The following is a 12,930-nucleotide window of genomic DNA, read 5'->3' as shown; positions in this document are numbered from 1 at the left end:
GCCCATCTCCCTGCCTTCATCATCTCACCATTCTATGATCCCCTCCCCCTGTGTACAGTATCACTCTTCTATATCCCTATTCCCCCTGTCCAGCATCTTCCTTCTGCGTTCTTATTATCCCCCATGTCTAGACATCTTCTGTGTCCATATAACTTCCCATGTCTAGCATTACCCCTCTGTGTCCATATACCATCCCTATGCAGCATTCCCCTTTTTGTTCCTGTTCCTATGCTCCCATCCATGCCCACCATCTCCTCTCTTTTTTGGATATCTCCCTGTGTCCAGCTTCTCCCCTCTCTTACTCACTTACACCAATGTGTCTCTCACAATCTCTTTTTCCTCCCTTCGCTCTATTCAAAACCAGCAAAAAACCCCAAAACTTGTGACTCTCCTGGGTTGGCCTCTTTGCACCTCCCAGGGCGGGCCTACCAGCTTCTTAGAAGCTTCGTGGAAGAAGAGGCAATATTGCATGTAGGGCAATATTGCACATAGGCTGCTCTGTGGCCTTCTTCCTGCAGAGTCCCTCCTTCCAATGTAACTTCTGGTTTCAAGCTACCCTCTGCAGAAACAAGACCTCTTTCACCATTCCAACCAGAAACAATAAGAAGAAAGAACACATCTGAGCCTTAATCAGAATGAGTTCCTCTTAATCTACCATAATTAATCATTCAGATTTTCTAACAATAGTTACCTTGTGGCACATTGTTCTTGTACAAGATCCCTAAATTGAGAGCTAAATTTACTGCATTAGTTGTAAAGTATTGTAAATAATCCTCCTCTGTATCTGAGAATAAGAATCTAGTCCTTCCTATACATCTAGGCCTTTACTATTTTCAGACTTTCAACAGCTCAATCTTCTATAGGACACTGGAAAGGACAGAGGGGGCAGTTCCTTTTGTGAATAATGAGGCAGATAGTGGGGCTACAATAGCTAAAATGATTTGGGAGCCAAAGATAAGATTGCTTGCATGGAGCAAAGAATTCCAATTAAGAATATTTGAAGCAAAAATGTACAAGTTCATTTTCCTTGTCTTTGCAGTTTTATGTGAAAATTTTATGGGGTGTACTTTCACTGTGTGGTGCACATCTGGGGTGGAATGTATGAAAAGTCTACACTTAAGCCCCATACTCTATAAATGGCACCCTACTGGCACTAAGTGCAAAACGCTGTTTAAAAGGTCTTTTAAAAGAATTTTCAAGGCACCTACAGGCACCCAAAAAAGTGAGATGTTTTGTTTCAAGGATTGTGCTTCCCATACTGGTCTCTGCAAACTTTAGTTGCCAAGTGGGTGTTTACATTGGGTAATTAATTTTGGCAATAATACCAATTTTGTATTTACCTAAAAAAAGTACCAGAATTGCATCCATGGGGTCGCTTTATGACACCTAATGCTAACATTGGAAGTGGCATTAGGCGCTATAAAACACCTCTGTAGGTGCAATTCACATCAAAGGTAAGCACCAGAAAGTAGACCTTGGAAACCTTTTCCTATATTTCTGGTGCCTACCTTTCCTGAAGGTGTGATTCTCTAAATGGCACCGTCACATGATTGACACATGATCAGTGGCTGCTTCTAAGGTGGCCGCCAACAATGGTGCCATTTAGAGAATCCAGGCCTTAGCCCTAAGATTATAAAACGCCATAATTTTCAGATGAACATACATAAAGTTTGCACGAACGTTTACACCAGCAACGGAATAAGTTTAAATGTTCCCATCTGCAAGAGCACATTCTTTTACACCTACATTAATATTTTATAAAGTCAAGTAAGTGCGTAATTGACTTTATAAAACTGATGTAAAACAGTGACATGAAAACACATGTTATGTAGACACAACTTTAAAAAATTACTTCAAAAGGGAGCTTTGGACGTCCACAAATTAAAGCAACCCTCATCTTTCCAAACAACTTGGTAGACCTTTCCAGACATGCTGTTTCTGCCCTCCTGCCAGTACACTGTGGGATATCTCTTCCTTAGTTCAGAACCCAGGGGTTTTGTACAACATATCTACTGACTGGCTAATTAATAACAATGTCCTACCTCAAGAAAACGTGAAATATCCCTCTTGTCGCTTACTCCCATGGCCACCACATTCTCAAAGAGCCAGAAGAATGGACGCTCATCTCCCTCTTTTGGCCGGGCTTCATGGAGAAGGCGGTAGAACTCAAAGAAGAGGCGACCAGTCCCTTCTAGAAATGAAAAGGACAGAAGGACCATCAGGATTTGCCTATGAAAAATAGCTTTTTCCCATGAAAGCCTAACAAGAACAAAACACAATCTAACAGGATCAGATTACAGGCACATCTAGCTTGGGTATATTGTTTCTCAAAGTGGTATAAAGTCAGCTCTTACAGTATAGCACAGTTACTTACCGTAACAAGTGTTATCCAGGGACAGAAGGCAGCTATTCTCACATATGGGTGACGTCATTGACGGAGCCCCGATGCGGAAGCCTCGCAAGCAGATTTGCTTGTAGAAACTAGAAGTTTTGAGTCAGCTGCATCGCGCATGCGCGAGTGCCTTCCCGCCCAGCATAGGGCGCGTCTCCTCAGTTCAGAAAGCTAGCAGAGAAGCCAACCAAGGGAGGTGGGTGGGTTGTGAGAATAGCTGCCCGCTGTCCCTGGAAAACACCTGTTACAGTAAGTAACTGTGCTTTATCCAAGGACAAGCAGGCAGCCTATTCTCACATATGGGTGACCTCCAAGCCATCCAGAATGGGATGGTGGGAGTGTTGGCAATTTAGGAGAATAAATTTTGTAATACTGTTTGGCCAAACTGTCCATTCCGTCTGGAGAAAACATCCAGACAATAGTGAGAAGTGAAAGTATGAACCGAGGACCAAGTAGCAGCCTTGCAAATTTCCTCAATAGATGTAGATCTGAGGAAAGCTACTGAAGCTGCCATTGCTCTGACCTTATGGGCTGTGACTCTACTTTGTAGGGGTAATCCAGCCTGGGCATAGCAGAAAGAAATGCAAGCAGCCATCCAGTTGGAGATGGTACGCTTAGAGATAGGATGTCCCAACTTATTTGGATCGAAGGAAACAAAAAGTTGAGGAGCAGATCTGTATGGTTTGGTGCATTCCAAATAGAAGGCCAAAGCACGTTTACAGTCCAGAGTATGAAGAGCTGATTCTCCAGGATGAGAATGAGGCTTTGGAAAGAACATTGGAAGAATAATGGATTGGTTGAGATGAAATTCCAAAACCATTTTAGGTAGGAATTTAGGATGAGTACGGAAAACCACCTTGTCATGATGCAACACAGTGAAAGGTAGATCAGCAACTAAAGCTTGTAGCTCACTGATTCTTTGAGCAGAAGTGAGGGCAATGAGAAACACCACTTTCCAAGTGAGATACTTCAGATGAGCCGTAGACATTGGTTCAAATGGAGGCTTCATCAATTGAGGTCCCAAACCACTGGAGGCGGTTTGACATTGAAAAGTCCTTTCATGAATCTGGAAACCACCGGATGAGCAGAGGGGTTTTCCTTCAACAGGCTGATGGAAAGTAGCAATTGCACTGAGATGGACTCAGATCGATGTAGACTTAAGGCCAGAGGTGGATAAGTGCAAAAGGTAGTCTAAAACAGAAGATAAGGAGGAATGTTGAGACTCCTTATGGTGAGAAAAACACCACGTAGAAAATCTAGTCCATTTTTGGTGATAGCATTGTCTAGTGGTAGGCTTCCTAGAAGCCTCTAAAATGTCTCTTACAGATTGAGAAAACTGAAGAGGAGTTATGTTGAGAGGTACCTGTCAGGTGCAGAGACTGCAGGTTGGGATGAAGTAGAGATCCTTGACTCTGTGTGAGCAGAGATGGAAAAACTGGTATAAGGGATGGCTCCCTGCTGCTGAGTTGAAGTAGAAGGGAGTACCAAGGTTGCCTTGGCCACCAAGGAGCAATCAGAATCATGGTGGCATAGTCGTTCTTCAACTTGACAAGAGTCTTGAGAATGAGAAGGAATGGAGGGAATGCATACAGGAAGAGATTCGTCCATTCCAGAAGAAAAGTATCTGCCTTGAGGCGATGAGGAGAATAGATCCTGGAGCAGAACTGAGGCAGTTTGTGGTTGTGGGGAGCTGCAAAGAGATCTATCTGAGGTGTTCCCCACTGTGAAAAAATGTGCTGAAGAGGCGAGAAATGGAGTGTCTATTCGTGAGGTTGCAGAAGACGACTCAAGTTGTCTGGCAAGCAAAATTCTTTGCCCCTTGGATGTAGACAGCTTTGAGGAAGGTGTTCTGGTGGATTTCCCAGTCCCAAACCTTCAGAGCTTCTTGACAAAGGGAGGAAGATCTCGTCCCTCCCTGTTTGTTGACAGTACATGGCGACTTGGTTGTCCGTCCAAATGAGGACTACTTGGTCTTGAAGATGTTGAAAAGCTTTGAGAGCCTTGAAAATCACTCTGAGTTTCAACAGATTGATGTGATACTGACGATCTGTACTGGTCCAGTGGCCTTGAGTACAGAGACCATTGAGATGAGCGCCCCAAGCGTAGGTCGAGGAATCTGTTGTGAGGATCTTCTGATGAGGGGGCATTTGAAACAGCAAGCCTCTGGAGAGATTGGAAGAGAGCATCCACTAGCGGAGAGACTGTCTCAATGAAGGAGTGACTGCAATGTGTCGAGAAAGTGGGTCGCAAACCTGTGTCCACACTATGCCAGGGTCCACTGAGGAATTCTGAGGTGAAGTCTGGCAAAAGGAGTCACGTGTACTGTGGAGGCCATGTGACCCAGAAGTACCATTATGTGTCTCACTGATATGGAGGAGCGGGAAGACACTGTATGACAGAGTTGAAGGAGAGCTTCCAGTTGTTGTTGCGGAAGGAATGCTCTGAGTTGGATAGTATCCAGAACAGTTCCGATGAATTGTAGATTCTGAGAGGGTTGAAGTTGGGATTTGGGAAAGTTGATTTTGAATCCCAAACTCTGTAGGAACCACCTTGAGATGTTGAATCTTTGATGAGCCAGTCGTCAAGGTAGGAAAATACCTGAAGGCCATGGTTTCTGAGAGCTGCGGCTACCACTACCAGGCACTTGGTGAACACTCTGGGAGATGAAGCCAAGCCAAAGGACAGCACTCTGTAATGATAATGCAGATTTCCCCCCCTGAAATCTGAGATATTGATGGGAGGCCGGATGAATGGGAATATGAGTATAAGCCTCCTTGAGATCCAGATAGCATAACCAGTCGTTCTGATCTAGGAGGGGCTAAAGGGACACCAGGGATAACATGCAAAATTTTTCCTTGACTAAAAATTTGTTGAGAGCCCTGAGATCCAGAATGGGTCACAGATCGCCCGTCTTCTTCGGAACAAGGAAGTAACGGGAGTAAAAGCCCCTGTTCTGCTGTTCCATAGGAACTGGTTCGATGGCATGGAGACGAAGCAGAGCTTGAGCTTCCTGAAAGAGCTCAGAGATGAAACAGCAGAGTTACTGCAGCATATTTGCAACCTGTCCTTGAAAACAGGGGTAATCCCAGAGGACTGGAAGATAGCGAATGTTACACCGATCTTCAAAAAAGGATCGAGAGGCGACCCGGGAAACTACAGACCGGTGAGCTTAACCTCCGTTCCAGGGAAGATGGTCGAATCAATGATCAGGGAAGGTATCAATGAGCATATAGAAAAAAATAATCTGATGAGATCGAGCCAGCATGGTTTCTGTAAAGGCCGATCATGCCAGACAAATCTACTGCATTTCTTTGAGGGGATAAGTAAGCAATTGGACCAAGGTGACCCAGTAGACATTATATATCTAGATTTCCAAAAAGCCTTTGACAAGGTGCCCCATGAACGATTACTGAAGAAACTGTGGAGTCACGGGGTGGAAGGGGACGTGTACAGATGGATCAAAAATTGGCTGGCGGACAGGAAACAGAGGGTAGGAGTAAAGGGGCACTACTCTGACTGGATAGGGGTCACAAGTGGTGTTCCGCAAGGGTCAGTGCTGGGACCATTGCTGTTCAATATATTTATTAATGATCTAGAAACGGGGACAAAGTGCGAAGTTATCAAGTTCGTGGATGACACAAAACTCTCCAGCAGGGCCAGAACTGTTGAGGAATGCAAAGAATTGCAAAGCGACCTGAACAAGCTGAGTGAGTGGGCAAAAAAATGGCAGATGAGCTTCAATGTGGAGAAATGTAAGGTCTTGCACATAGGGAAGGGGAACTCCATGTACAGCTATACGATGGGAGGGAGGGTACTCGGGAAAGGCAGCCAGGAAAAAGATCTGGGGGTATTGGTAGATAACACAATGAAGCCGGCGGCACAATGTGCAGCGGCCTCAAAAAAAGCGAACAGAATGTTGGGCATTATCAAAAAAGGTATCACTACCAGAACAAAAGAAGTTATCCTGCCACTGTATCGAGCAATGGTGCGCCCACATCTGGAATACTGCGTCCAATACTGGTCGCCATACCTCAAGAAGGACATGGCAATACTCGAAAGGGTCCAGAGGAGGGCAACGAGGATGATAAAGGGTATGGAGAACCTTTCATATGCCAAACGGTTAGACAGGCTGGGGCTCTTTACCCTGGAGAAGCGGAGACTGAGAGGGGACATGATAGAAACTTATAAAATCATGAAAGGCATAGAGAAGGTGGAGAGGGACAGATTCTTTAGACTAGCAGGGACAACTAAAACAAGAGGTCATTCAGAAAAACTGAGAGGAGACAGATTCATAACGAATGCAAGGAGGTTCTTCTTCACTCAGAGGGTGGTGGACACCTGGAACGCGCTTCCCGGAGAGGTAATAAGACAGAGTACAATTCTGGGGTTCAAAAAGGGACTGGATGACTTCCTGGAAGCGAAGGGGATAACAGGGTACAGATAGAGGTTTACCGTACAGGACATTGAGCGAATAGGGTATGGATATTTCAGGTTAGGTAGGGAACACTTTCAGGTCATGGACCTGGGGGGCCGCCGCGGGAGCGGACTGCCGGGCACGATGGACCCCTGGTCTGACCCGGCAGAGGCAACGCTTATGTTCTTATGTTCTTATGAAGAAGAAGAGCGGTCTGGGATGGACTGGAAGGATACTCTCTTGGAGGAAGCTGATTGAAATGAAGAGAGTATCCTTCCCTGATGACTGACAGCACCCAGTGGTCGGATGTTATTGTCTCCCATCGATGGTAAAAATGATAGAGAAGACCTCCAATAGAGGGAAGATAATTCAGAGACAGAACGGTGGAGGTTATGCTCTGTTTCAAACAGTCAAAAAGGCTGCGTAGCCTTAGGTGCAGCAGAAGGTTGAAGTTTCTGTTGCTTCTGAATCTGCTGTTTCTTGGGAGGAGGGCTAGTATAAGGAGCCGCTCTCGGAGCAAAACACCTCTGGTAAATAGGAGGAGGGCGTGCAGGCTTGGCAGGAGCTGGCTTTGTCTTAGGTCTGACTACAGAAGCAAAATATTTTTCATGTTCAGACAATTTCTTGGTGGCTGCCTCAATAGATTCATTGAAGAGGTCATTGCCTGCACAAGGAACATTAGCCAAGCAGTCCTGAAGATTAGGATCCATATGAATGGGATGAAGCCAGGCAAGGCGGGCTACAGAATAAGCAGCCGCCCTGGCAGACAACTCAAAGGCATCATAAGAAGAGTGAAGTAGATGTAATCTGAGCTGTGATAGAGAAGCTATGACTTCTTGAAATTCAAAGTGCTTTTGAGTGTCTAAATAACAGAAATTTAGGCAAAAGAGCAATGAGGAACTCAAAATAAGTGACAAAATGGAAATTGTAATTAAGACTTTAGAGGACATCATGGCATTTTGATAGATGTCCATAGTTTTCCCTTCCCTTCCAGGAGTAACGGTAGCATAAACCTTGGAAGGATGGGATCTTTTCAAGGAGGACTCCATAAGTAGAGATTGATGAGATAACTGCGAATTCTCAAATCCTTTGCAATGGAGAGTTTTATATCTGGAGTCCAATTTGCCTGGAACAGCTGGAATTGCATAAGGAGTTTCCAGGCATCTGGTAAGTCTGAGACAAAAGCTTGTGAAGAGGAAACTTAAGTGACTCTGCCGGAGGTTGAGGAAGATGCATGAATTCGAGATACTCCTTAGAGTGTTTGGAACCAGCATCCAATTGAAGGTCCAAGTCAACAGCCATCTGACGAAGAAAAGATGAGAAAGATAGCTGATCTGCCAATGCCTTGCCTCGAGAAGGACTCAAGGTTGTCGAGATAGCCTGAGTCAAAGATGATGCTTCGGCATGAAAAAAAGGCATCAAAAGAACATGGAGGCTTGGACGAAGCAATCGAAACTGCTGAGTCCTCGAGGTGCAGAAGTGGGGACCTCGATCGAGGAGACGGTGGTCTAGTAGAACTGGAAGGTGTCGATCGAGGCTTAGTCGAAGAAAGGCGTTCTTTGGAAGAAGAGGTATGCCTGGAAGTATGCCTCAAGGAAGGCCTCGATCGTCTGTGAGAATGATGCTTGGAAGCAGAACTCGAGGAGACTTCGCCCTGGAGATAGAAGCAGTCGAAGCCACCAGGGAATGGATAGGGCTGGAAGCTGTGGATCGAAGCTCCAGAGGCTTGATGGAGGAACCTCGATGCACTCCCAAAGACTCTACTCCTTGTATAGAGTGTGAGGATTCCTGTCGAGGCACGTGCAAAGAATCTGCTCCTTGCTTTATGTGCATAGATGCCAGACCAGACACCCGCAGAGACTCTGCTCCCTGCATAGAGGGTGTAGGCTCAGACTAAGGTATAGGAAGAGGCTTGACCTCGCGGGAGTCTGTAGAATGCCCAGACTGGATTAGAGTAACAAGCTTCGGTCCCATGTTAGTAAGGAACTGAATGAACTGTTTCTCTAACATGGTCTGGAAAGAAGCCGGCAAGGATGGATCCAGACCACCTGCTTTGGCTGGAGGTTCCAGAGAGGCAGTGGAAATGTGTTCGACTTGGAAGTCTTAGGCACCTTAAGCACCACCTCTGGAACTTTCTGCTGAGCTATCTGACCTGAGGATACAGGGGAAGATACAGCAGACGTCGTCGAGGAAAGAGCCACTGCAAATGAAGAAGGTCTGACGAGGCTCGAGGTCGAAGCAGTGGAGGCAGGAGGACCCTCGGTCGAAGGCAAGTCCGAGGTCGGCTTCGGAGTCGAGGTTGAATCCACCCCGAATAGCTACTCCACTGAAAGTAGACGACATTTAAGAGCTCGGGGTTGAAGAATAGCACAGCGCTCGCACGACTTCGGGTGATGGTGTGGCCCAAGGCACTTGAGGCACCTACTGTGTGGGTCTGTGAGAGAAATCGCATGCTGACACTGGCTACACTTCTTGAAGCCTGTTGTTGGCCAGGACATAGGAGGGAAAACAGCCGCCGCAAAGTCGAAGCCTCTGGCCTGTGGCAGAGCGGTCTGCCCTGGCAGCCGAACGCAAGAAATAATTTTTTTTTTTTTTAAAGTAGAAATAAAAGAATAAAAGAAAAAACACAGCAATTCGTGAAGAGAAAGAACACAAACTTATATTCGAGTATATATAGTAATTGAGCAATAGTCTTAATCAGTGCTGAAATTGGCACTCAACACTTCAATATCGGCTTTAATTGGACTTAATTGAAATTTAGGCACCTAACTAAAACTCAAACTAAAAAAACTCAATTCTATAAAATGTAGACGCCTAGCCCAAAGTGCTTACACTAAAAATGGTTAGGGGTGGATCATGGGCATGTTTTCGAGTTAGGCGCATCTTTGTGAATCAGGTGCCATTAAGCTCTGATACTGATGCCTAAATTTAAGAATAGAAAACCCTGGTATAAACTGGGGACACCTAAATGTTAGGATGGGGTGGGGTGCCACAGGGCTCGGTGCTTGGACCCCATGCTCTTCAACATCTTTATAAATGATTTGGACATTGGTTCGTCGAGTGAGGTGATTAAGTTTGCGGACAATACAAAGTTATTCAGAGTAGTGAAGACACAGGGGGATTGTGAAGATCTACAAAGTGACATAATCAAGCTTGAGAAATAGGCAGCGACATAGCAAATGAGGTTCAACGTGGATAAGTGTAAAGTGATATATGTCGGTAACAAAAATCTCATACACAAATACAGGATGTCCGGGGCGGTACTTGGAGAGACCCCCCAGGAAAGAGACTTGGGAGTTCTGATCGACAAGTCGATGAAGCCATCTGCGCAATGTGCTGCGGTGGCAAAAAGGGCGAACAGAATGCTAGGAATGATAAAGAAGGGGACCACGAACAGATCAGAGAAGGTTACCATGCCGTTGTACCGGGCCATGGTGCACCTTCACCTGGAGTAGTGTGTCCAGCACTGGTCGTCGTACATGAAGAAAGACACGGTACTACTCGAAAGGGTCCAGAGAAGAATGACTAAAATGGTTAAGGGGCTGGAGGAGTTGCTGTACAGTGAGAGATTGGAGAAACTGGGCCTCTTCTCCCTTGAAATGAGAAGACTGAGAGGGGACATGATCGAAATATTCAAAATACTGAAGGGAATAGACTTAGTAGATAAAGACAGGTTGTTCACCCTCTCCAAGGTAGAGAGAACGAGAGGGCACTCTCTAAAGTTGAAAGGGGATAAATTCCATAAGAATGTAAGGAAGTTCTTCACCCAGAGAGTGGTGGAGAGCTGGAACGTTCTTCTGGGGTCTGTTGTAGGGGAAAACACCCTCCAGGGTTTCAAGACTAAGCTGGACAAGTTCCTGCTAAACCAGGACGTACACAGGTGAGGCTGGACTCATTTTAGAGCACTGGTCTTTGACCTGGAGGCCGCCGCGTGAAAAGACTGCTGGGCACGATGGACCACTGGTGTGACCCAGTAGCGGCAATTCTTATGTTCTTATGATGCTGAGCGCCACTTAAACATGCTTAGGTGACACTAAATGTGATTCTATAATGGGTGCCTAGGTTTTATAGAATTGGTGCCTATATCGATTCCTAACTTTAGGTGGACTTTATAGAACCAGGGCCTGTTTGTGTTAGTGTAGGACCCACCCGTACTTTATCCACATGTATATCACCTTTTGCAATGGCACACCAAGCTTGCAGAATATTCCTTAATGCCCACCTGGCATGTACACACACGAATCTTAGTCACATGTATAAGTGCTAGTATTCTATAATCTCAAGTGTGCATGGGCAACTGTTCTTTTACCGTTAACCCGGGTTATTAGTAACTAGATCTCACTGCATAAAATGAGACCTATGTTAAAATAGTTTGAGTTCTGAGAAAACAACCCATTTTAACAGTAGCCCAGGTTAATAAGTTCCCTCCTAAGATTAAAGAGTTAACCGCGTAGGGGGTAATTTTATAAAAGAATGCACTAACAGTCGGAAATACACATGTAAATGCCAAAAATACAGCTATGCACTATTCTGTAAATATGCACATACCTTAAAAGGCGTGTAGTTTATAGGTGGGCATTTACATGGCAGAGTCTAGATAGAGTGTAAGTGGGGCACACATTTATAGGAGTAACATAGAATACTATAAGTTATGTGTATAGGTGCCTATTTTCCATTTTATAATAGGCTCCACATTGATGCACTCTAGGCACCTCTTTATAGAATTGCATGTGTTTACATGTCTTTATAAAACAGGTTAGTAATTGATACCTACTTGCCCTCTTAACCTTGATGACCTGTAAATAAATTACTACTATTATGACTCAAGGATACACTGAACATAAAGCACAGTTACTTACCGTAACAGGTGTTATCCAGGGACAGCAGGCATATATTCTCACATGTGGGTGACGTCATCTACGGAGCCCCGATGTGGACAGCTTTTTCAAGCAAACTTGATTGAAGATTTAAAGTTTGCTCTGCTGCTCCATGCATGCGTGCCTTCCTGCTCCACCAGAGGGCGCATCTCCCCCTCGTGGTCTCCAGTTCACTTAACCAGCAAAGAAGCCAACCTCGGGGAGGCGGGCGGGTTGTGAGAATATATGCCTGCTGTCCCTGGATAACACCTGTTACGGTAAGTAACTGTGCTTTATCCCAGGACAAGCAGGCATGATATTCTCACATGTGGGTGACCTCCAAGCTATCTGAAAAGGGATGGAGGGAAGTTGGCAATTTAAGCAAATAGATTACGCAAAACCGATTGGCCAAAACGGCCATCGCTCCTGGACAATGTATCCAGGCAGTAGTGGGAGGTGAAAGTATGAACCGAAGACCACGTGGCAGCCTTGCAGATTTCCTCAATGGGTGTGGACCGGAGGAAGGCTACGGAGGCTGCCATCGCTCGGACTTTATGTCCCGTTACTCGACCATGCAGCGCGAGACCAGCCTGAGCGTAGCAAAAAGAAATACAAGCAGCCAACCAGTTGGACAAGGTGCGCTTGGAAACTGGGCGACCCAGCCGATTAGGGTCGAAGGACAAAAACAATTGTGGGACTGAGTGCGTTGGAGGTAAAAGGCCAACGCTCTCTTACAGTCAAGCGTGTGTAGTGCCGTCTCTCCGGGGTGAGAGTGGGGCTTGGGGAAAAATACTGGTAAGACGATGGACTGGTTGAGGTGGAAATCAGACACCACTTTAAGCAGGAACTTAGGGTTAGTGCGGAGGACCACCTTGTCGTGATGGAATACAGTGAAAGGTGGGTCCGCCACCAGAGCCTGCAGCTCACTAACCCGCCGAGCGGAAGTGAGTGCGAGCAGGAAGATCACCTTCCAAGTGAGGAATTTTAGATGGCATTTGTCTAAGGGCTCAAATGGGGGTTTCATGAGTTGAGCCAGCACCACATTAAGGTCCCAAACCACTGGGGGAGGTTTGAGAGGAGGGTGGACATTCAAAAGGCCTTTCATGAAACGAAAAACTAAGGGATGGAGTGAAAGGGCTTTTCCTTCCAGGGGTTGATGGAAGGCCGCAATCGCACTAAGATGTACCCGAATGGAGTTGGTCTTCAGGCCGGAGTGAGAAAGGTGGAGCAAATACTCCAGGACCAAGGGGACCGGGACCGACACCGGG

At 45.8% G+C, this 12,930-nt stretch overlaps 1 protein-coding gene across 4 annotated transcripts in view; it reads right to left on the bottom strand.

Moving 5' to 3' along the window:
* The window catches only part of DNMT3A (DNA methyltransferase 3 alpha), a 660,717-nt gene that overhangs the window by 29,952 nt on the left and 617,835 nt on the right, over positions 1-12,930 (bottom strand). For all 4 annotated transcript variants that reach the window (XM_033935457.1, XM_033935458.1, XM_033935459.1 and 1 more), the window contains one exon: positions 2,043-2,191. In XM_033935457.1, the coding sequence (XP_033791348.1) occupies positions 2,043-2,191 (149 nt within the window). The remainder of the gene's footprint in view (positions 1-2,042; positions 2,192-12,930) is intronic.

This window comes from Geotrypetes seraphini, chromosome 3, assembly GCF_902459505.1.
Source record: "Geotrypetes seraphini chromosome 3, aGeoSer1.1, whole genome shotgun sequence".
NCBI classification, from domain to species: domain Eukaryota; kingdom Metazoa; phylum Chordata; class Amphibia; order Gymnophiona; family Dermophiidae; genus Geotrypetes; species Geotrypetes seraphini.
The sequence above is the reverse complement of the archived record's forward strand: the minus strand, read 5'-3'. Positions and strand labels throughout refer to the sequence as shown.